This window comes from Ctenopharyngodon idella, chromosome 2 (genome assembly GCF_019924925.1).
Source record: "Ctenopharyngodon idella isolate HZGC_01 chromosome 2, HZGC01, whole genome shotgun sequence".
NCBI lineage: Eukaryota > Metazoa > Chordata > Actinopteri > Cypriniformes > Xenocyprididae > Ctenopharyngodon > Ctenopharyngodon idella.
In genome coordinates this window covers 1174246-1199551 of record NC_067221.1, presented here as the reverse complement: position 1 = coordinate 1199551, position 25306 = coordinate 1174246, and the positions used below count along the sequence as shown (strand labels likewise).

At 38.1% G+C, this 25306-nt stretch overlaps 2 protein-coding genes across 2 annotated transcripts in view; one reads left to right on the top strand and one right to left on the bottom strand.

Annotated features, from left to right (window-relative positions):
- LOC127504736 (NACHT, LRR and PYD domains-containing protein 12-like) overlaps nucleotides 1-25306 on the top strand; it is a 595457-nt gene that overhangs the window by 90734 nt on the left and 479417 nt on the right. Inside the window, exons 26-32 of the mRNA XM_051879684.1 lie at nucleotides 4595-4768; nucleotides 5174-5347; nucleotides 6092-6262; nucleotides 7593-7766; nucleotides 9756-9929; nucleotides 11237-11410; nucleotides 13470-13643. Coding sequence (XP_051735644.1) covers nucleotides 4595-4768; nucleotides 5174-5347; nucleotides 6092-6262; nucleotides 7593-7766; nucleotides 9756-9929; nucleotides 11237-11410; nucleotides 13470-13643 — 1215 coding nt within the window. The remainder of the gene's footprint in view (nucleotides 1-4594; nucleotides 4769-5173; nucleotides 5348-6091; nucleotides 6263-7592; nucleotides 7767-9755; nucleotides 9930-11236; nucleotides 11411-13469; nucleotides 13644-25306) is intronic.
- LOC127505029 (uncharacterized) overlaps nucleotides 11998-25306 on the bottom strand; it is a 78444-nt gene continuing 65135 nt past the window's right edge. Inside the window, exon 2 of the mRNA XM_051880280.1 lies at nucleotides 11998-12432. Within this exon, the coding sequence (XP_051736240.1) occupies nucleotides 12034-12432 (399 nt within the window). The 3' untranslated portion in view covers nucleotides 11998-12033. The remainder of the gene's footprint in view (nucleotides 12433-25306) is intronic.

The following is a 25306-nucleotide window of genomic DNA, read 5'->3' as shown; positions in this document are numbered from 1 at the left end:
CTGCTTCCGGGTGAGTCAGTGCCCAGGGGTAAGATCTATCCCCTGTCCATCCCGGAGGAGAAGGCCATGGAGGAATACATCAAAGAGGCCTTGGCGCAAGGTTACATCCGCCCATCTGCTTCCCCTGCTGCTTCGAGTTTCTTCTTTGTGGCAAAAAAGGATGGAGGCTTGCGGCCTTGCATCAACTACAGAGCACTAAACAACATCACAGTTAAATTCCGTTACCCCCTTCCTCTCGTCCCAGCTGCCCTGGAACATCTCCATGGTGCCACTGTCTTCACCAAGTTGGACCTCCGCAGCGCCTACAACCTCATCCGGATATGTGAGGGGGACGAGTGGAAGACCGCCTTCGTGACACCCACCGGCCACTACGAGTACCTCGTTATGCCATATGGCCTGGTCAACACCCCCTCCGTATTCCAGGACTTCATCCACAAAGTGCTCCGGGAGTTCCTCCACAAGTTTGTCTTGGTGTACATCGATGATATCCTCATCTACTCCCGGAGCTACTCCTCATCGCCACCACGTTGCGGAGGTCCTGAAACGCCTGAAGGAGGACCTGCCCTTCGTTGTGGAAGTGGACGCCTCCACCGGAGTTGGAGCGGTGTTATGTCAGCAGCAGGGGACACCAAGTAGACTCCATCCATGCGCCGCCTTCTCCCGCAAGCTCAACCCGGCGGAGGTCAACTACGACATCGGCAACAGGGAGCTACTCGGCATCAAGCTGGCCCTAGAAGAGTGGAGGCATTGGCTGGATGGAGCCAAACACCCCTTCCTCGTACTCACCGACCATAAAAACCTTGAGTATCTTCGAGCAGCAAAGAGGCTAAACCCCAGACAAGCACGCTGGGCGTTGTTCTTCACCTGTTTTAATTTCACAATCTCCTACCGTCCCGGTGTCAAGAACGTCAAAGCCGATGCCCTGTCTCATTTGCACGCTCCAGAGGAGAGACCCGAAGAACCAGAATCCATCCTTCCTGAAACCCTCATCGTCAGCCCTATCTCCTGGTCTGAGGAGACCATGCCCTCCTCCAATGCCTCCGCCAACACTCTGTCGGGTTGTCCACCAGGCTTGCAATACACCACCAGAGCACGGCGCACTCCACTCATCCACACTGCCCACACGTCACTAAGCACTGGCCACCCGGGGGTCAATGAAACCCTCTCGTTGCTGAAGGAATGCTTCTGGTGGCCGAACATGGCATCCGACGTCAGAAGGTCCAACAATTGTACCTGCATCCTCGTCATTGTGGACAGATTCTCCAAGTCTGTGCAAATGATCCCCCTAACTGGACTACCCACTGCTATGCAGACCACTGAACTCATGTTTAACCACGTATTCAGATACTACGGTATGCCTGAAGACATTGTCTCTGACAGAGGACCTCAATTCATTTCCCGAGTATGGAGAGCATTTTTCTTGCTCCTAGGTGTCAGTCTGACTTCCGGCTACCATCCCCAGTCGAACGGGCAGACGAAAAGGAAGATCCAGGAGATCGGTCGCTTCCTCCGTACCTTCTGTCATGGCCACCAGGACTCTTGGAGCCAGTACCTGGGTTGGGCCGAGTACGCACAAAACTCCCTGCGCCAACCATCTACTGGACTCACCCCGTTCCAGTGCGTGCTCGGTTACCAACCCCCACTGTTCCCCTGGTCAGGGGAACCATCGGACGTTCCATCGGTCGACTACTGGTTCCGAGAGAGCGAGAGGGTCTGGGACGCAGCACACCATCAGCTTCAACGGGCCCTGCGCAGACGCAGGATGGCAGCCGACCTTCACCGTTCCAACGCCCCTGCCTACCAACCTGGACAGAAGGTCTGGCTGTCAACCAGAGACATCAGGCTGCGTCTGCCCTGCCGGAAGCTGAGTCCCAGGTTCATTGGCCCATTCACCATCACCAAGCAGGTCAACCCGGTCACGTACCAGCTCCAGCTTCCACCTCAATACCGCATTCACCCCACATTCCACGTGTCTCTCCTGAAACCTCACCACCCTTCTGTTCCTCTCTCCACAGAGCCTGGCGTAGCAGCAGCCGAACCCCCCCTTCCACTCATCCTGTACGACAGTGCAGCCTACGAGGTGCGTGAGATCTTGGACTCCCGGCGCCGTGGTGGTCAGCTAGAATACCTAGTGGACTGGACTTGGGTCTCCAGAAACGACATACTCGATCCCAACCTGCTTCACACCTTCCACGCAGCCCATCCCGACAGACCTGCCCCACGTGGAAGAGGACGGCCACCACGACGCCGGGGTCCTGTCACAGACATGCCAGGCTCCAACACCCACCAATCACAGCGCACTCCATCTCCCGAGTACTGATCACACGCACCTGCACCTCATCAGCACGCTCATCACCACCGGTACTTAAGACACTCACACACACTCAGTCACTGTCCGGTCTCGTTCGCATCTAGACATACCTACATGCTTACCTCAAGGACTCCCAGCGATCTACTTACCTGTCTCCAGCGTCTTTAAGTCTCTCCTCGTGTTCCCAGTCTGTGTGTGAGTGTCTCCAGTCTCCAGCATCATTCATTCTCAACTGTCTACCAGGATCCTCACCTATTCAACACAAAAGGACAGTATCATTCATCCTCATCTCACCATTCACCTGCCAAGTCACTTAATACTCACCTGCACGTCTGTTTACTCTGCTGTTTGTCTAATAAACTACCATCTCTGTCATCTTCAGTCTCCGTCCCTTCTGTACTGTAACAACACTAGTGTGATAAACAATGCAATGTTTTTCCATATTTTTTTGTAAAATTGACAAAATTATCCATAAAAAAACACTTTTTTTTTTCACTCAAAAACTACGATCGATCAATTCCTAAAATAAACACAAAACCTGTCCGAATTGAAAGAAAACAAGCTGACAAAAGGATGGAATCCAATATTAAGTGGTAATGTAGCGTAATTAGAGATTTATAAGCAATTTGACCACAAGTGTTACAATGTGGGGGAAAAAAACTTACAAAAATTATAAACAAATTTTAGGAAGTTGTTAGACTCTAGGTGAATAAAGTCAGTAGATTTTAGTCCAATGCGATAATATTAACTAGCATTTTCGGGTACGGGAAAATCCTCTTCGGGTCAAAACACAACATGAGGGTTAATGTATTTATTTTTTAAAAGTTCATTTAAAAGTCTAATTTTATTAAAAAACAAACTAAAATAGACTGTTGTCTGGAGGCAACACTGTACCATAGAGGGTTAAACAATATATTTTATTTGTGAATTGATTTTTTTTAACTGTTCTTTTTAATAGTCAACTTATTTCGGATCATCAGTCATGCTCGGTAAACACTCTGTCACAGACAGGAAGATCTTTAATTTCACCAAGCTGATTGCTCACTAAAACCCCCAGCAGTCATCATGTTTTCAGGTCTTTTCGAGTTTGATTTTGACATGATCTAAGTGGGTGATCTGTTTACTTACTTTTTAATTAGTCTTCCCATTGACACCATCATTTTGTTCATTCAGACTGACATGTGGAACGCGCATGTAAACAAAAGGCGGGATTTATCACACAAACCAATCATATCCAATCATAACCGATCATATCCAATCATAGCATGATGGAGCCATTGCCTCCTCTCATGTGACTTTCCCCCATTCATTTTCTATTACCCCCCACAAAACCCACCGCACACTTTAGGGGGTCTATTGATTTTCTATGAGGGGAAGGGAGGCACAGAGACGCGGACTCCCTCTGTAACTTTACCTGCAGGTGTCGCTGTTGGACAGTGTTCCTTTACAAAAACGAGTGACTTGTACACTTTTTATTGTCACATTCTGTAATATTTGTGTTGTTTTATTTTTGTAATGTGGATTATTTTCTCATCCTATTTTTTTGAGGAGGCAATGCCTCCCTTACCTCCTCGGAGGAAACGCCCCTGCAGTTACAGGGAATAAAGCCAGGCAAAAGACAATGGTAACATGAGGGCTATATATACACACAGACACTAATAAACCAGAAACACCTGAACACAATGAACCAATGAAAACATGAAACAAGAAACCAATCAGAACATGACAAGATCACATGAGGAGCAAGACTGTGAGAATTATAGTAAATTACAGACATGAAAACATAAACTAAACTGAACCGGTAACACTTCACAAGAAGATTCATTTGTTAACATTAGTTAATGTATTAATGAACATGAACTAACCATGATCAATACATTTGTTACTGTATTTACTAATCTTCGTTAACGTTAATGAAAATACAGTTGTTCATAGTTTGTTTGTTAGTTCACAGTGGATTAACTAATGTTAACAGAAAACTTTTGCATTTAAAAATGTACACATTTGTCCCAGTGATCAAACCAAGAGTGACATTTACACGAAAGAACCTTAAAGATGATATGAAATGAATGTGTAAACTAACATAAAATAGATCGACGATTTCAACCTTTGTATTGTTACAGTGTCAGTAGTATATTTAAATGAACAATGTGTAGTCTTTCTCCATGTTTTTGCTCCTGGATATCCCTGTTTATTTGTCAGGAAAAGTCTGCTGGATGAAGCTAAACATGTTAGTTGATCATCATAGATCTGAGTCATTGTCTTTTCTCTTTCTGTCTTCAGTCTGAATAGATGCAGTATTACAGAGAAACAGTGTGTGATCCTGACTTCAGCTCTGAAATCAAACCCGTCACACCTGAGAGAGCTGAACCTGAGCTGGAATAATCTAGGAAACACAGGAGTGAAGCACTTACGTGACATACTGAAGGATTCACACTGTAAACTGGAGAGATTGAGGTCAGTAACATTCACATACAAGAATCAAAATGCTGAAAATCACTTTATAGACTTTCAGACTCATTGTGAGATATTGAGTATAGTTGAAGTCTGGACTTTTAATTAGTCTGTTCCCAAACTTTAGTTTCTCATTTTTCGGCCATTTTCAGGTTGTTTGTTGTGGATCATTCAGATCAAAGACTTTCACACCTGTACAGTTTTAGATAATTGAAACCTTGAAAGTGATGTTGATGTCTAACATATTACAGTTCTCTGTGTCATTAGTTTGCCTCCATATTCAGTTGTCAGTTTTTACAACTAACTTTCAATACATTTGCACAAAGAAGAAAATAAAATTGACTTTAAGAATTTATATTGTTCAGGTTGAACTGATTAATCAGCTGAATGTTTTCATTCCTGTTCTAGACTCTCTAACTGCAGTGTAACAGAAGAAGGTTATAAAGCTCTGGCTTCAGCTCTGAGATCAAACCCTTCACACCTGATAGAGCTGGATCTCACAGGAAATGATCCTGGACAATCAGGAGTGAAGGAGCTCGATGATTTACTACAGGATCCAAACTGTCAACTGAAGACACTGAGGTGAGACGGGATGAATTAATACAAAATTAGTTATATGCAGGCTAAATATTCATAACAAATATATTTAGTTATACAATAAGCTGGAGAATTTGTTGCATCAAAATGATCAAGATCAGATCAGATGCTGTGGGTTCTGTCATGATGATGATAACCGTCAACACAGTTTAGTTGTGGTACAAGCTACAGGTCAAATAGACATTATGGGTCAGTGTATGTGCTGCTATTCTGGAGTATGGTATACCTTGACAATTAACATGCACAATTTTGTTTTTGTGCACACGTCTCATTCAAAACTCTTGATAACCTTTCAGTCAAATTGTTTTCCATCAAGCCCAGATTCACTGTATCTCTACAGCAGATCCATGAGTCTCCAGATGTTCACAAACATGCAGTTTCACAAGCCAGTTTTCTCTGCTGATGTTTCTCACTCCTCCTGCTTAAAAGCCAGAAAGATCTCGAGGCCTTAATTTCACACTCTGTATTCATACTGAAAATCATGATCTAGTGAGCTTTTGTCCTTCTGCTCTGTGGGACGTTTCTGTTCTTATGAGTTTGCTTTAAGACTGACTAATTTCTTTTAAATAACTCTATTACACTTTGTTTTCAAGTATTTATATATTTATTTGTGTATTTAAATGTTTAAAGAAAAGAGTTAAATCTAAATAACTAACTAGAGCTTGTCTTATCAATCATGTTTGTAATGCAACAGACATTTAGTTGAGAACTGAATTGTCTCTTCTGTAGGTTTTTGAGTCCTGCTGCAGATGAAGCCTGTCAGTATGTGAATGGAATTGTGGGTAAAAACCTGTTACTCCTGAGAGAGCTGAATCTGAGTGAACATGAACTAGGAGACACAGGAGTGAATCAGATCGCTGCTCTACTGCAGGATAAACACTGTCAACTCAACACACTGACGTGAGTATTGTTCATTTATTTATAATATTACATTACTTTTAATTGTAATGTTACTGTAGCTGATAATATTTCCTCACTTGTTTGAGTCAGAGCAGTTTTTCTCGGCGTCACACAGAGCCACAACAATGTAAAGGAATACAATTAAACAGGCAATTAAACACACAATTAAAATGTGACATCAAGCTTTAAATATTTGACTAAGACAGTTTGATCATGTGTCAATAATTATTTCAGTTCCTGTAGAGGGAGATCAATGGTTTTCTTCCAGATCTTAGAAACTCTTCAAATAAGTAAAAGATTGAAAAAACATCTGCACTATAAACACACAGATGTCTTTCCTAACTTTCACAGGTTAGTTCTGTCAGGGATGGACACTCGTCACTGTCGTGGCAAACTCGATGTCTCTCTGTGATCCTTCAGTTCTGGTCTCAAAGAAAGCTCTCAGAGTCGAAGTTTCAGCTCTCAGGAGTTTTAGTTTACTGTTCAAACTTAAAAATCCCGTACAGTGTTGTTGTAATGATGTTTTTCAACATTTTCCTTTCCCATGAGTTTAATGTACAACGTTTAGGTGCTTTCTGCATACAGTTACTGTCTTGACCTGTTTTTTCTTAATGCATTAACACACAGACTACTTCTGTGCAATTTCATAATGACATGGTTTGAAATTAACACTCGTCAAATGCGGGTAAAAATCAACTGTGGTGGGTGACGATGTGAACGAGTCAATTCAGCATGTTATGTTTCACAAATTATGTTCACTCAATTTGCTGGCGAAGTTTATGTAATGTGCGAGTCAATATGAATATTAAATATTAAATATAGCCAAATTGAGCAGCAGAACTAGCACTAGAACAGACGTGACACTGCCTCACGGTGCAGCACTAAAGCTAATGAACCTTTTCCAAAACTTGATTGAAACTTACATTAAGGTTATTAAATGCTGTTCTAGTATTGTCCATCATTGGTTCATGTTAACTAATGTAGTTCATGTTAACAAATGAAAGCTTATTGTAAAGTGTTAGAGAGTAGACAATGTGTCTGAAAACAACCGACATAAACACATTTGTTCCAGTGATCAAACCAAGAGTGACATTGACACGAAAGAGCCTTAAAGATGAGATGAAATGAACGTGTAAACTAACATTAATTTCAGCCTTTGTATTGTTACAGTGTCAGTAGTATATTTAAATGAACAATGTGTAGTCTTTCTCCATGTTTTTGCTCCTGGATATCCCTGTTTATTTGTCAGCAAAAGTCTGCTGGATGAAGCTAAACATGTTAGTTGATCATCATAGATCTGAGTCATTGTCTTTTCTCTTTCTGTCTTCAGTCTGAATAGATGCAGTATTACAGAGAAACAGTGTGTCATCCTGACTTCAGCTCTGAAATCAAACCCGTCACACCTGAGAGAGCTGAACCTGAGCTGGAATAAACTAGGAAACACAGGAGTGAAGCACCTATGTGACGTACTGAAGGATTCACACTGTAAACTGGAGAGATTGAGGTCAGTAACATTCACATACAAGAATCAAAATTCTGAAAATCACTTCAACAGTTTAAACTAAAACACTTTATACTCAATATCTCACAGTGGGCCTCATTTATTAGAATTGAGATGAGAGCATTTTGTTCATTATGCTATTTAAACTTATTTCTCTGAGACTAAAATTTCTGACTCTAGCTCCTCCTAGAGGTTTAAAGCTAGAACTACCAGATTGGGCTCAAACCTTCAGACTGTTCTGACTTAGTGTGCTTTATCTTTACTAACTGATCCGACTCACGGTTTTCCTAAAAATGACTATTAAATCTGGAAAAAATCCCATTGACTTTCATTGACGGAATGTTCAGATGAGCCAAGACTGTTCAAACTCCAACTGTCAGAATTCAAATTTTGACAGTTGGAGAGGCTCATCAGACTCCATTAGCTGCCATTCTATGTTCTATTTCTAAACCATTGAGACTCATTCAGACTTCCATTCTATCTGATTATTCTAATCTATCTATCTATCTATCTATCTATCTATCTATCTATCTATCTACCTATCTATCTATCTATCTATCTATCTGTCTATCTGTCTATCTATCTGTCTATTAAAACTACTAAACTAAAACTTAAACCTTCAAACTTTTGAAACTACTTCAATCTTTCTGGCTAGGCTTTTTTAAGCCAACTTAAAGTTTGTCTACAAACTTTTTTTTATCTAGTTTAGATTATTTTCCTGACCGACAACCGAAGTTCATTATCGATCGAACCGTTAAGATTAGATTGTCATATTAGAATTAAATTAAATTAGAATAGATGTGTGTCTGTGACCCATTAAAAACACCACAAATGTTTGTTTCTTTCCAGGAGTTTGTCTTTACATTCACAAATAGTGACATAAACAGCAGAACATGAGGATTCACACATCATCACATCACACACGCTTCTGTGGAGAAAAACAGAACAAAATTAACTAGCCTATATTATATATATAAAAAATATAGGCTATTTCACTTAACAGATTAGTAAAGGAGAAGAAAAAAACTGCACAAGGTAGTATAAGCTACACTTGTTTTTGTGACACTCTAACTCATTGTATTTGTTTTTCTTTATATCTTTATTTTATTAAATCCAAGTGATCGCGCAGGCGCCTCACACACAACATCAGTTCTAGCGTTGATAACTTGATATTTCAGACATTCATCATCAAACAGAAAAGCAGTCAACCAAATATTCTTGCCAAATTTGTTTTAAATAAATTCATTTTGACTTGACGTGTGTTGTTTATAATGAATGCCACTACAGCCCAATTTGTGTTTAATTTTATAGTGAAATATATAATTTATAGCTACTCATTTTTCATTCTTGTTCTTTTCTGAATCCCTTTAAATTTAAAGGATTTTGTGGAGTGAGGGAAACTAAAATAACCTAGGATAATGTTTAAGATGTTTGTAAATGTTCCATTTTATTTATTGGTATTTAATATAAATATAAATGAATGTAATTGTTTGCAATTACGAGGTTAACAGGTGATTTTGGAGTTAGATCGATTTCTCTTTCATCAGATTACTTCCTCTTCTTGGCCGGGTTATGTTTCTCCGTGTCGTAAACTGTAGGGGCGAGGCTTCTAAACCGTGAATTTATAGAGGGTGATATTTAAATGAGGATTGTTTTCAGCCGCCACATTTATCAACATACGATCATTCGTACGATGGGATTGGCAGCATACTAATGTTTGATGAATCACACGTGAACCCTGTAGTAAGATGATTTCTGTGCTCAGATCTACGTTAGATTGATAAATGAGGCCCAATGAGTCTGAGTTCACATTATAATTGTGCAAAATTTTCACTTTTTAGTATTTTGTGATCTGGTGAATTAAAGATGATGATCTCTTTCCTCTGTCTGTTTTATTTGATTATGAAGATGATGTGACTTTACAGAATAAAGAGTTTTCTTTTCTTCTGTCTTATTTTCTTCTCTCTCTCTCTCTCTCTCTCTCTAATGTAGTTTAAGCTTCTGTGATATGACAGATGAAGGTTGTTCTGCTCTGACTTCAGCTCTGAAATCAAACCCGTCACACCTGAGAGAGCTGAACCTGAGCTGGAATATAATAGAAGACTCTGGAGTGAAAAACCTCAGTGATCTACTGATGAACCCACAATCCAAGCTGGAGAAACTAGAGTTAGTATCATTATACTGTATTTACTGTTTAGTTTATTTTAAGTCAACAGGACACAAGTCACATCATCTGTAGCGCTGCATCTCCATCTGAAGAAAGATTCAGAAATGTATTAGTTAACAGGTTTGTATGTGTATCAGTAGAAAGAGCATTAAACCTTGAAGCATTTTAAACTTTGTGGCTATAAAATGTTTCAAATGCTGAAATCTGACAAATCTTTGCTATGAAACAAGACAGAAGTAAAAACAGACTAAAAGCAGATTGTCAGGAATGGCTGGTTGTAATGAAGCTCATGATGGAGAATACAATAACACTGTCAGGGTTTTAGTGGCAGTAATGATGCGCACGACGAAGGAGATCCTCAGGAAGACTTTTAATATCACTCAAAACACAAAACAGGAGAATATATAACCACTTTAACACATATGAACAGAGTTAATGCAGGACAGGGACCAAACACAAACTGAAGGCTTTTCAGAATTCTTTGTTTTCAAGGGTCAGAAACACTGGAGTAGTGTAAACCACAGGCATAACCGTAGTAAAAGTTATGCGTTTTAAAATGAAAAGGCACTAGTGTAAACGGGGCCTTAATCAGGGTGTCCAATCCTGCTCCTGGAGGGTCCTGTAGAGTTCAGCTCAACCCCAATTAAACACACCTGAACCAGATAATCAAGCTCTTACTAGAAACTACTAGACAGGTGTGTTGAGGAGAGTTGAAGTTGAACTCTGCAGGACAGAGTTTGGACCCCTGGATTAAACACACAGAGTAATTAAAGTGAAACAGAACAGCTGCAGGAACTAATTAACCAAGAACACTAACTAGGGAACACACACAGACAGCAACACCATGATAATAAAACACAACAAAACTGTGACACAAATAGATTATTCTGAAATCTTACATTTATATTGGACTAATGGTACTTTTCACTACATTTTCTTTTATTAAGCAAAATGTGTGTTTAGAGATTGTAAATTATAATCTAAAATGACTTAATAATTGATCAATTATTTTTTTCTTTCATTAAAAATGTGAAAATAGACCATAGTTAATTTTTCTATTGTTTCTATATTGATCCTATATATTAATCTAGAGTGATAAATTCACTTATTTGTGGAGTGAGGACGGATCCAGACTCGGATTGTAACTAGTGTCCTCAAACGCTCCTGTCTTGGTTTGTTCGTTTATATCATTAAGTTTCCATGTTTTTGCTGGTTTATTAGTGACTGTATGGCATTTATTCATGATTCATTTAACTCACACATGAACTGAACATGGATTTGAGTCATTTTCTCTTTCTGTCTTCAGTCTATATGAATGCAGTATTACAGAGAAACAGTGTGTCATCCTGACTTCAGCTCTGAAATCAAACCCGTCACACCTGAGAGAGCTGAACCTGAGCGTGAATAATCTAGGAGACTCTGGAGTGAAAAACCTCAGTGATCTACTGATGAACCCACAATTCAAGCTGGAGAAACTAGAGTTAGTATCATTATACTGTACAGCAGTTACAGTGAGATTGAAGTTTATTTATTTTACGACAGCAGAGCTTATGTTTCATTCTTTATAGCACTGCACTTTCTGGGTTTTACCTATTGGTTAATTTTTTTAATTTAGTAAGTAATTGTTTAATTTTCAGCGTTTGATATGATGTACTGTAGGGATGGGCGTCTTTCAAAAATATTGCATTCGAATATTTGGGCTCATAAAACTCAAATATTTGTTTATTTAAATGACGCTTAACGAGAAAGACGTTTTTTTTTTTTTATTCACCAAGGTTTTGTCATCGTTTCTGAACAAGCTTTTTTTATTAATATTAAACATTTGCTTACAAAGTACAAAAGTGTAAAAAAGAGCCAGAAGTTCAGGGACAGCCAAACATTACATCACATTGAAAATGAGAGGAAAATAAATAAATAATATAAATAAATATATATATATATATATATATATAATATAAATAAATAAATAAATGAGGAAATATTAATTAAATAGATCATATAAACTTAACAATCCTCCCCACAAAACAAAATAATCTTAAATAAAGATTATACAAAGACACCAAAAAGTGAGCTTACATTCAAAGTTTTACTGGCCTTTTTGTTTCAGGAGGTAGATAAGGAGTTAATATAGATCTTAACATCTTCTTGAAAGTGAGAAGAATGGGAGGTCACTTTCATAGTTTTACATTTGTGGATAAAGTATTTTGCAAGCAAAATAATTGGAAAAAATAAATTTTCATGCTGCTTCTCAAAAATAACAAATCCAAGCAAGACATCCTTGAAATAAAGCTCAAAGTCTTTATATATATAGTCTACAATGAACTGGCAAATGTCTTGCCAAAGTTTTCTTGTATGATCACAATACCAGAAAAGATGCAAGAGAGTTTCTGGTTGTGAATCACAGAAAGTACAGTTCACATCTATACTTAATTTCAATTTAGACACAATGAAGGTTTTTACAGGATAGTACCGATGAATAAGCTTAAAAGAAATCTCTTTGACCTCATTTACCAGAAGATACTTGTTAGGAAGAGTCCAAACCTTCTTCCACAATATATTTTCCACTAAATTGTTCCATCTTGAAACGACATGAGGAGTGGAAACCCAATCATGAAGAAAAAGAAAACGAATCTCTCTATTATTTTTTACTGTAGATTTAAAGCATATTCTGCCTACATACCTGTCAGCCGGGTCTGGGAGAGGTATTTCAGAACTTGACAAAAAACTATTACAGCCCTTAAATAACATAATGACACCATTAGGGATAGCACCAAATACAATGGCAAACTGTTTTGGAGTAACAGGAATATTATAATGAGAAAGAAACTCTTGGTAAGTAAATAAGTAACCATCCTGATTAAATAGTTGACTAACCCGATTGATCCCATTCTTAAACCAATTTTCAAAAAATAAGGACTCATGTTTATAACAAATATTCTTATTATTCCAAATGAAGTAATTGGTTGGAGAAAAATTGTGTTTGAAAATCACAGACCATGCCAAAAGTGCCTGTTTGTGGAAATTGGAAAGAGCAACCGGGATCTTCTCAATGCTGAAGATACACATCAAAAGAAAATTCAAACCTCCCAACTGAGAAAAGACATATTCTGGTATAATATTCCAAATACTGGATGGATTTCTCAAGTAATTCCTCAACCAGTTGATTTTAAAAGGCAGACGACGACATTATGTGATAATACAATAAACTTGTTAAATGTGCTCCACAGCGCCACACAGTGCATTAAATTATAACTGCTAGTTTCAGTGCTTGGGATTTATCATGGATTCACTGCATTTACAGCCAGCAAAACAACATAGTAAAATTCGAGTAGTATTTTTATTAATAAAGAATAAAGAAGGGAATAAAGAATAGAGACTTCAAATAAATAGTTAAAATGAAAGAGAAGAAACAGTATCTTCAGCACACAGAACTAGTGTGACTGGGTTTCAGAACAGACTATTGGAAACTAAATGCTGCTGAAGCTCTTCAATAAGATGATCATCATAGATGTGAACTATTGTTATTTCTCTGTCTTCAGTCTGAGTGGATGCAGGATTACAGAGAAACAGTGTGTCATCCTGACTTCAGCTCTGAAATCAAACCCGTCACACCTGAGAGAGCTGAACCTGAGCTGGAATAAACTAGGAAACACAGGAGTGAAGCACCTATGTGACGTACTGAAGGATTCACACTGTAAACTGGAGAGATTGAGGTCAGTAACATTCACATACAAGAATCAAAATGCTGAAAATCACTTCAACAGTTTAAACTAAAACACTTTATACTCAATATCTCACAGTGGGCCTCATTTATGAAACAAAACGTATTATGACAGAAAATTGGGCGTACAGCCGTTTCCACACAAAACTTGGCATTTATCAATATGAGCGTGAGCGGTGGCTATGATCAGATCTCACGTCAGGTCTCAGCTCGTTTACACAAGTTTCTGTGTTAGTGTGAACTTGGGTGCAGCATAGTGAATCTGCTGGAGAATTGAGATGAGAGCATTTTGTTCATTATGCTATTTAAACTGATTTCTGACTCTAGCTCCTCCTAGAGGTTTAAAGCTAGAACTACCAGATTGGGCTCAAACCTTCAGACTGTTCTGACTTGGTGTGCTTTATCTTTACTAACTGATCCGACTCACGGTTTTCCTAAAAATGACTATTAAATCTGGAAAAAATCCCATTGACTTTCATTGACGGAATGTTCAGATGAGCCAAGACTGTTCAAACTCCAACTGTCAGAATTCAAATTTTGACAGTTGGAGAGGCTCATCAGACTCCATTAGCTGCCATTCTATGTTCTATTTCTAAACCATTGAGACTCATTCAGACTTCCATTCTATCTAATTATTCTAATCTATCTATCTATCTATCTGTCTATACTATCTATCTATCTATCTATCTATCTATCTGTCTGTCTGTCTGTCTGTCTATCTATCTATCTATCTATCTATCTGTCTATCTATCTATCTGTCTGTCTATTAAAACTACTAAACTAAAACTTAAACCTTCAAACTTTTAAAACTACTTCAAACTTTCTGGCTAGGCTTTTTTAATGAATGCAACTTATTGCCAAATATACAGGTGCTGGTCATATAATTAGAATATCATCAAAAAGTTGATTTATTTCACTAATTCCATTCAAAAAGTGAAACTTGTATATTATATTCATTCATTACACACAGACTGATATATTTCAAATGTTTATTTCTTTTAATTTTGATGATTATAACTGACAAATAAGGAAAATCCCAAATTCAGTATCTCAGAAAATTAGAATATTGTGAAAAGGTTCAATATTGAAGACACTTGGTGCCACACTCTAATCAGCTAATTAACTCAAAACACCTGCAAAGGCCTTTAAATGGTCTCTCAGTCTAGTTCTGTAGGCTACACAATCATGGGGAAGACTGCTGACTTGACAGTTGTCCAAAAGACGACCATTGACACATTGCACATGGAGGGCAAGACACAAAAGGTCATTGCAAAAGAGACTGGCTATTCATAGAGCTCTGTGTCCAAGCACATTAATATAGAGGTGAAGGGAAGGAAAAGATGTGGTAGAAAAAAGTGTACAAGCAATAGGGATAACCGCACCCTGGAGAGGATTGTGAAACAAAACCCATTCAAAAATGTGGGGGAGATTCACAAAGAGTGGACTGCAGCTGGAGTCAGTGCTTCAAGAACCACTACGCACAGACGTATGCAAGACATGAGTTTCAGCTTTCGCATTCCTTGTGTCAAGCCACTCTTGAACAACAGACAGCGTCAGAAGCGTCTCGCATGGGCTAAAGACAAAAAGGACTGGACTGCTGCTGAGTGGTAAAGTAAATTTTGCATTTCCTTTGGAAATCAGGGTCCCAGAGTCTGGAGGAAGAGAGGAGAGCCACACAATCCACGTTACTTGAGGTCCAGTGTAAAGTTTCCACAGTCAGTGATGGTTTGGGGTGCCATGTCATCTGCTGGTGTTGGTCCACTGTGTTTTCTGAGGTCCAAGGTCAACGCAGCCGTATACCAGGAAGTTTTAGAGCACTTCATGCTTCCTGCTGCTGACCAACTTTATGGAGATGCAGATTTCATTTTCCAACAGGACTTGGCACCTGCACACAGTGCCAAAGCTACCAGTACCTGGTTTAAGGACCATGGTATCCCTGTTCTTAATTGGCCAGCAAACTCGCCTGACCTTAACCCCATAGAAAATCTATGGGGTATTGTGAAGAGGAAGATGCGATATGCCAGACCCAACAATGCAGAAGAGCTGAAGGCCACTATCAGAGCAACCTGGGCTCTTATAACACCTGAGCAGTGCCACAGACTGATCGACTCCATGCCACGCCGCATTGCTGCAGTAATTCAGGCAAAAGGAGCCCCAACTAAGTATTGAGTGCTGTACATGCTCATACTTTTCATGTTCATACTTTTCAGTTGGCCAAGATTTCTAAAAATCCTTTCTTTGTATTGGTCTTAAGTAATATTCTAATTTTCTGAGATACTGAATTTGGGATTTTCCTTAGTTGTCAGTTATAATCATCAAAATTAAAAGAAATAAACATTTGAAATATATCAGTCTGTGTGTAATGAATGAATATAATATACAAGTTTCACTTTTTGAATGGAATTAGTGAAATAAATCAACTTTTTGATGATATTCTAATTATATGACCAGCACCTGTATAATTTATAGCTACTCATTTTTCATTCTTGTTCTTTTTCTGAATCCCTTTAAATTTATAGTGTAAATGCTCCATTTTATTTATTGGTATTTAATATAAATATAAATGAATGTAATTGTTTGCAATTACGAGGTTAACGGGTGTTTTTGGAGTTAGATCGATTTCTTTTTCATCAGATTACTTCCTCTTCTTGGCCGGGTTATGTTTCTCCGTGTCGTAAACTGTAGGGGCGAGGCTTCTAAACCGTGAATTTATAGAGGGTGATATTTAAATGAGGATTGTTTTCAGCCGCCACATTTATCAACATACGATCATTCGTACGATGGGATTGGCAGCATACTAATGTTTGATGAATCACATGTGAACCCTGTAGTAAGATGATTTCTGTGCTCAGATCTACGTTAGATTGATAAATGAGGCCCAATGAGTCTGAGTTCACATTATAATTGTGCAAAATTTTCACCTTTTAGTATTTTGTGATCTGGTGAAATAAAGATGATGATCTCTTTCCTCTGTCTGTTTTATTTGATTATGAAGATGATGTGACTTTACAGAATAAAGAGTTTTCTTTTCTTCTGTCTTAGTTTCTGCTCTCTCTCTCTCTCTCTCTCTAATGTAGTTTAAGCCTCTGTTATATGACAGAAGAAGGTTGTTCTGCTCTGACTTTAGCTCTGAAATCAAACCCGTCACACCTGAGAGAGCTGGAACTGAGCGATAATGAACTAGGAAACACAGGAGTGAAAAACCTCAGTGATCTACTGATGAACCCACAATTCAAGCTGGAGAAACTAGAGTTAGTATCATTATACTGTATTTACTGTTTAGTTTATTTTAAGTCAACAGGACACAAGTCACATCATCTGTAGCGCTGCATCTCCATCTGAAGAAAGATTCAGAAATGCATTAGTTAACAGGTTTGTATGTGTATCAGTAGAAAGAGCATTAAACCTTGAAGCATTTTAAACTTTGTGGCTATAAAATGTTTCAAATGCTGAAATCTGACAAATCTTTGCTATGAAACAAGACAGAAGTAAAAACAGACTAAAAGCAGATTGTCAGGAATGGCTGGTTGTGATGAAGCTCATGATGGAGAATACAATAACACTGTCAGGGTTTTAGTGGCAGTAATGATGCGCACGACGAAGGAGATCCTCAGGAAGACTTTTAATATCACTCAAAACACAAAACAGGAGAATATATAACCACTTTAACACATATGAACAGAGTTAATGCAGGACAGGGACCAAACACAAACTGAAGGCTTAAATACTGATCAGAACAAAGGAAGAAACAAACTAGACACACCTGAACCGAACACTATAATCAAATAAGGTACTGTGGAGACAAACAGGTGGAGAACGAGGAGGACTGAACTATTAACAACCTAGAAGATATACAAAGAAACTCAGACATGAATGGAACAGAAAGAGAATCTTTAATCACAAATCTAACATGTAGGAGAAATAAAGCACAACCACTTCAACATAAACGACAGAAAAAAAGAGAAGAACTAAGGGTTTAAGGCCCCGTTTACACTAGTACGTTTTTGTTTTAAAATGAAAACTGGGCATGTGTGTTCAAGTGTAAACAGTTTCCTCTTGTGCATGTCAGTAGCTGCAGTATTAAACAATGCAGTTTAACTGATCAATGGCTGCTAAAAATGACAAGAAAACCAGCAAAGATTGCAGTTCAGTCTCCATGTTATTGTTCACACGGTCGTCGAGGACACACAGAGTGGACGTGGGCAGCCACACCATCGTTCTCAGAAGTCTCTGTTTTGGTCCGTTTACACTGAAACACAACCCCAGTGTTTTCAAACTAAAACAGGGTCTGCAGCGTTTTCAAAAGTCTCCGTTTTCGAGGGTCAGAAACACTGGAGTAGTGTAAACCACAGGCGTAACCGTAGTAAAAGTTATGCGTTTTAAAATGAAAAGGCACTAGTGTAAACGGGGCCTTAATCAGGGTGTCCAATCCTGCTCCTGGAGGGTCCTGTAGAGTTCAGCTCAACCCCAATTAAACACACCTGAACCAGATAATCAAGCTCTTACTAGAAACTTCTAGACAGGTGTGTTGAGGAGAGTTGAAGCTGAACTCTGCAGGACAGAGTTTGGACCCCTGGATTAAACACACAGAGTAATTAAAGTGAAACAGAACAGCTGCAGGAACTAATTAACCAAGAACACTAACTAGGGAACACACACAGACAGCAACACCATGATAATAAAACACAACAAAACTGTGACACAAATAGATTATTCTGAAATCTTACATTTATACTGGACTAATGGTACTTTTCACTGAATCTTCTTTTATTAAGCAAAATGTGTGTTTAGAGATTGTAAATTATAATCTAAAATGACTTAATAATTGATTAGATTTTCTTTCATTGAAAATGTGAAAATAGACCATTTAAATGTTCATTTTTCTATTGTTTCTATATTGATCCTATATATTAATCTAGAGTGATAAATTCACTTATTTGTGGAGTGAGGACGGATCCAGACTCGGATTGTAACTAGTGTCCTCAAACGCTCCTGTCTTGGTTTGTTCGTTTATATCATTAAGTTTCCATGTTTTTGCTGGTTTATTAGTGACTGTATGACATTTATTCATGATTCATTTAACTCACACATGAACTGAACATGGATTTGAGTCATTTTCTCTTTCTGTCTTCAGTCTGAGTGGATGCAGTATTACAGAGAAACAGTGTGTGATCCTGACTTCAGCTCTGAAATCAAACCCGTCACACCTGAGAGAGCTGAACCTGAGCGGGAATAATCTAGGAGACTCTGGAGTGAAAAACCTCAGTGATCTACTGATGAACCCACAATTCAAGCTGGAGAAACTGGAGTTAGTATCATTATACTGTACAGCAGTTACAGTGAGATTGAAGTTTATTTTAAGACAGCAGAGCTTATGTTTCATTCTTTATAGCACTGCACTTTCTGGGTTTTACCTATTGGTTAATTTATTGTGTGTGTGTGTGTGTGTGTGTGTGTTTTAAATCTAGTTAGTAATTGTTTAATTTCCATCATTTGATACGATGTACTGATTGTGTACATGCAGAAATCTGCCTTTTCAACAGAGAATAAAGAATAGAGACGTCAAATAAATAGTTAAAATGAAAGAGAAGAAACAGTATCTTCAGCACACAGAACTAGTGTGACTGGGTTTCAGAACAGACTATTGGAAACTAAATGCTGCTGAAGCTCTTCAATAAGATGATCGTCATAGATGTGAACTATTGTTATTTCTCTGTCTTCAGTCTGAATAGATGCAGTATTACAGAGAAACAGTGTGTCATCCTGACTTCAGCTCTGAAATCAAACCCGTCACACCTGAGAGAGCTGAACCTGAGAGAGAATAAACTAGGAAACACAGGAGTGAAGCACCTATGTGACGTACTGAAGGATTCACACTGTAAACTGGAGAGACTGAGGTCAGTAACATTCACATACAAGAATCAAAATGCTGAAAATCACTTCAACAGTTTAAACTAAAACATTTTATTCTTAATATCTCACAATGAGTCTGAGTTCACATTATATTTGTGTAAAATTCTTCACATTTAATGATTTGTTTGTAAGATAATCTCTCTTCCTCTGTTTGTGTCTTTCTAGTCTACAGGACTGTGGCATTACAGATGTTTCTTCTTTAACTCAGTCTTTGACTAACTCAAAAGCACTGCAGTTTTTAAAAGATCTTGATCTGAGAGAGAATGAGATAGGAGACTCAAAGCAGTGGCTCCGTGACGTGCTACGAGACTCAAACTGTGTCCTGAGGTGAGGAAACATCACTGTGATATTAAAGATCTTCATTTACCTCTGATATGAGAACAAACCTTTCAGATATTCATGAAAGGAAATTATCATTAAGCTTTATTGGGTTTGTGTGAGAACAAAATGTGAAGTTATTAAAATGTTCAACACAAAGGAGGAAAGAGAACAAAATCACACTGTCACAGCTTTATTCAACAACACCTGCTTTATTAACTGTGTCAGTAGAAGTGAATCATTTCAGTTTGAGAATAGACTTGTTCAGATTGTAGGAAACGCTGCACTCCTGCTAAAGTCAGTGTGTTTAGCTTCAGCTCACAGCCGTCCAGCCTCACATGAGAAACGTCTCTGTCTCTAGAGTGTTTTTACTTTGACAAGAAACACGTCACACTACTTTACACTCACTTTACTTTCAGTGATTTACTAAGAGCCCTACAAACATGTTTAAACTAGAGGACAAACGGCTTTAACTAAAGGTTTGTGTTTTAACTCAGAATATCATTTGTATTTGCTCCCTGTGGTTTATTCCATACGCCGTACACTCATTAGTTTCTCAATAGGAGTCACACCAACACAAACAAACATATCAACGTGATTCATGTTTAAATGTATTATATTAGAACACAAATATCTCTGCAAGATCATGTAAAGTCAGTAATTAATCTGATTACAGCAATTTAATGTAACTTCTTTTTACTGAACACTGATTGTTTTCTCTTCTGTTCCTCCTTCTGTAGATGAAGATCTGTGAAATCATCATGAGAGGATCAGGAATCATCAGGTGATCCACAGAAGAGTCTCACTACTGTGTCTATGAGGAGAAATAAATGTGTGATTAATGTGTAAATGTGTTTCATACAGATGGAAGAGACTCTTTACAGTTAAATAAAGCAGCATGTGTGTCAGCATGAGTATCAGAAACATGTGATATTGAATGATTAATGTTGCTTTAGTATTCAATCAAATGATGGTTTTGTTTTATTTAAAGGTGGAACAGGAGGAAGAAGCTCAGATGAGTCTGTCAGCAGAAATCTTCAGGCTCTTCAGTATCAGGCCTACAAATATAATAATGAACTCATCCATAATGATTATAATATTTATAATCATAAATGTGATTGTCAAGTATAGCACATAAATGTGTCAAAAGATAAAAAGTCCACATTACTTCAAACATTTACATAATCTCTCTTACATTTTATATGCAGAATATCTTTATTGTTATTCTGTTTTATTCTATAAGTGAGTTATGTGTCTGTTACTAATGCTCAGATCTACAGTATATTGTATTTTGTTCTGTGGATGGAGTCTCTTATATGCCACCTGATGTCACCTGATGGAGTTTGGGTTCCTTGCCGCTGTCGCCTCTGGCTTGCTTAGTTGGGGACACTTGACATTTGACTTGACATTTGATATTCAACAGTGCTTTGATCTGCCTGCATTGACACTATTCTTTAAGAGCTGCTGTGCAGCCAAATAATGTACCAGTTATCAATGTAAAGCTGCTTTGACACAATCTGCATTGTAAAAAGCGCTATATAAATAAAGGTGACTTGCCTTGACTATTACATACTATATTCAGAACAACTAAACATTTTTAGCAGCATTTGTGTGTCTTTCACTCGCTCTGGTCTAGATAGTCTAATGCATTTTGTTTAGCAATTATAATCTTCTGTTTCATTTGTCAATAAACTGATAGATTTAAAGTTAAGAACAATTTTTTTTGTTTGAAAAGTTCACTTGCCTGTTGTATTATTGAAGTGACATGAGCAGATGCAGAGAGAAATGGTCCTTAATCTGAGTGGTTTGAAAAGTGGGCTTTGATGAATCTGGTCATATAAAGTCACACATTGGCTGTTTGTGGACCAACTGTATGAATAAATGGGACAGATGATCCACATGATCTTCCAGAACTGAACTGAGAAACTCCTCTCTGAAACTCTTCATGACAGCCCGCCAAAATAAAAGTCCAGTTGACTTGAAGAAATTATGACATTTACATAATAAAAAAGTATAGAGTATTACTGGTTTCACTGTCGTCAACTATTTTATCACTGTGTCCTTATATCTATCATTCAGTGTGCTTTAAAGACAGAGATAAAACATTTAATGCATAAGATTACATTTATTGAATGAATTAGAGAAACATTGATTTTTTTTTTCAATATTTTTGTCAAATATTGCCTAATCATCAACACCAATTAATGACAGACACTTTATACAGCATGTGCATAATGTGGTTTCAGGACTTCTTATAAATTAACAGTATAGAATACTTCTGATATTACATTTATATTATATGTGTATCTTTAGCCAAAGTGTTGCAAACAAACATTACATTCCAAGTATGAATTCTGTTAATTTATGCATTCTCTGAGCGTCACGATCTTCTGTCTGAGCTACATGAACACTGGTCATTGGTGTTTGTGCTTGTAATGACAGTATGTTATAACATGTTCAGTGTTGTTGTGTTATCAGAGCTCTTTGCAAGCTTTTTAAAGACCAAGGAAAGGATTGGGATACGCATCTTGTCAATCGTCCATCAAAACTTTTAAAGTGGGGGTTGTTTGAAAGTTTGTTTGAAAGTTTGAAAGGGCTAGAGTAACCAGATCAGAAAGTTTAAAGTTTTGATTGGTTGTTTGATGAAGTTTTGATTGGTTGTCTGATCCTCACCCTTTGTCACATGATGTCATGTGTTGTTCATGTTTGGTTGCATTAACCCTTTAAAGCTCATTTCTCCAGTGTTTCTTCCTCCTGCTCGTGGAATAGAGGAGTATCTGTAGAGGACACTGGGTGTAACAGACGTAAGCTAGTAGTCGCTGTGCGTGTAAACCTCACTCCTCTGATCTCAAGAGATGCTCTAGCGACTGACACTAGAGGCTCCAGCCTTTAACCTCCTCGTTAGTGTCCGACTCCCATGCGGAAGGGCCCGGGTTCACGTCCCGCTTGGAGCGGGCAGGTGCGAACTGGAGGGGCTACATGGGCATCTCTCAGTACATTTGAATGTCTTTTTCTATCTTTCCATATATTGTATGCAAAGCAGGGGTTTATACATCTTAATCCTCACATAACCTTGGTTAAATTATTTTTCAGTGCCAGTGAGGCAGGGACTTGTTGAGACATATATTGAGCCGTATATCTGATATAAAGTTTTAAATGAACTGCAAACGTCTTACAGTCAAAAGCCAACCATATTGTCACGTTGGGCTCCAGCAGAGAGAGTAAAGTAGAGTACTTGTTTGCACAACAACAACCACAGAAGGCAATAACTTTAAGAAACAGGCGTGATGAATAATCAAAAACCATGGAAACCAATACAACACAGGATGTAAACACAGGAAGTGGCAACGGGGTCACAACTATCAAAATAAGAGTCCAAACACATGAGAAACGTGACACATATAGCTCACATTAAGACGATGACAAATGATTCTGATGAAACCCTGCTGAAAATGCGATGAACAATTGAAAAATCAACCTCCATCAACCATACATTCATTTGATCTGACATCCTTCAAACAATCTCCATCGGCTCCAACTCATGTAGACTCACAACTAAATCAACATTTTTAAAGTCAAGTTGAACCACCTTAATAGTGCTGGTAAAGTTTCTACAGTAACTGAACCTTCTGCATGATTGTCATTAGTAATGAATGGAGTCACATGTGAAATGGTTGATTGTGTTAGAGTGTTACAGACTCAAACGTGTCAAAACGTCTCAAACACTGTTCTCTTGCTCACAAATCAATCTTTCTAAACCACAACAGCCTCACAACATCTCCCATGACCAGACCAACATCAATGAGAGTCTGATCAAGAAAACACACCATGCTTTATTTTTAAAAGCATTGTAAAAGACTGAAAACACAGAAACAAACTTTTTTACAATCACTAGGACACATTTCTCAATATTTAGTTCACTTTTTCAAAACTCTTCAGGAGTTCTCCTCACCCAACAAACACACCTTGTCACTCATAACACAATTACCTAAAAAACACCAGGAGCATTATATAATGGTTTATTTTGTAATGTTTCTTTACAAAACAAGAATGACACGCTCTACTGTACATAATTTTACTGCAGTTTGTTACATGATCCATGTTTACATTACAGTACAACATTATTCGTAAGTTTCTCCTGTTGTATAGATGGTAATGAAGCTTAAAGACTAACTGTGTTGGTGTTCAGCTACATCTTGTTTTGGTAGTATTTCATTTTTAGATTCAGAATATATTTCAATATGGTACTATAGAAATGTAGCAAACTGCCGTCTTATTCAGCTTTGAATCATGTTTGAACATAAGTTTAGTGGTTTTGAAAAGAGCATGTCAAGGGGTCCTGTTTTTAACATGTTCAGCTTTCTTTAGTGTGTAATGTTGTAATATTCCTCCATTCCTGCCCAAGGCATGTGTAAAATAATGGGGCAGGACCTGGTTAGTAATGGCTGCATCTGAAATCGCACACTTCCCCTACTATATAGTAGGTGAAAAACAGTGTGTGACAAAAGAAGTATGTCTGAATTCACAGTACTCTTAAATGAGTAGGCAAAAAGTACCCGGATGATCTACTACTTCCGTCGAGATTCTGAATTGTGCATATAATGGACGCTTTACTATCCCATGAGGCCACGGGAGAGGATTTATGAATGGCAGTGAAGAGACACAGCTGATGCCGTAGGTCACATGATAATGACAACATGATGAATGTAGTACGTCTGGATTAATTCACACTCCACACATTCATACTATATAGAACATGTTTTAACTGTCATGAAGTAATTACTTATTCAAAATAAGTTCCTACTCAAGAGAGTCTGTGATTTCAGACACAGCCAGTTTATTAAAACTGACGGTTATGGTAAGGGGCGGGACATTTCCCAAACACCAATCACAACACACTGCTCCAGCCGACCAATCAGAGCACAGTGTGCTTTTCAGAAGGAGGGGCTTCATAGAGACAGGAAGTAAACAGAGCGTTACTGACAGACTGGGAAGAGAGGAGCTGAACAATGGAGAATATGAGGAAAATAATCAACATTCAAGCAGGAAAACCTGTTCTAGTAGAGCCCAAAAACAACATCAAGACTTTGTAAAAGGGCAAAATAGGTACACTTTAAATGTAAAAATCGGCTGTAGGTTCATAGAGTTTTGCTGTTTGTGTTTAAGTTATAAAACCATCACATCATCTGAAATATGTCATCATTGAATGTGCCAAAACAATGATAAATGATCCACAGTTTAGTCCACATAGACTGATGCTGTGATCACTGTGAGAAGAGCTTTGAAACAGTGACATTAGTATTGAGAAACTGGTGCTGGTCCAAGGGATTGGAAAAAAACTGTAATGTGTGAGAAAAACTCAATTAAATCACCATACGTGTAGAGAAAAAAACGCTTGCAAATCAAGTGCTCTCTCAGATCCTC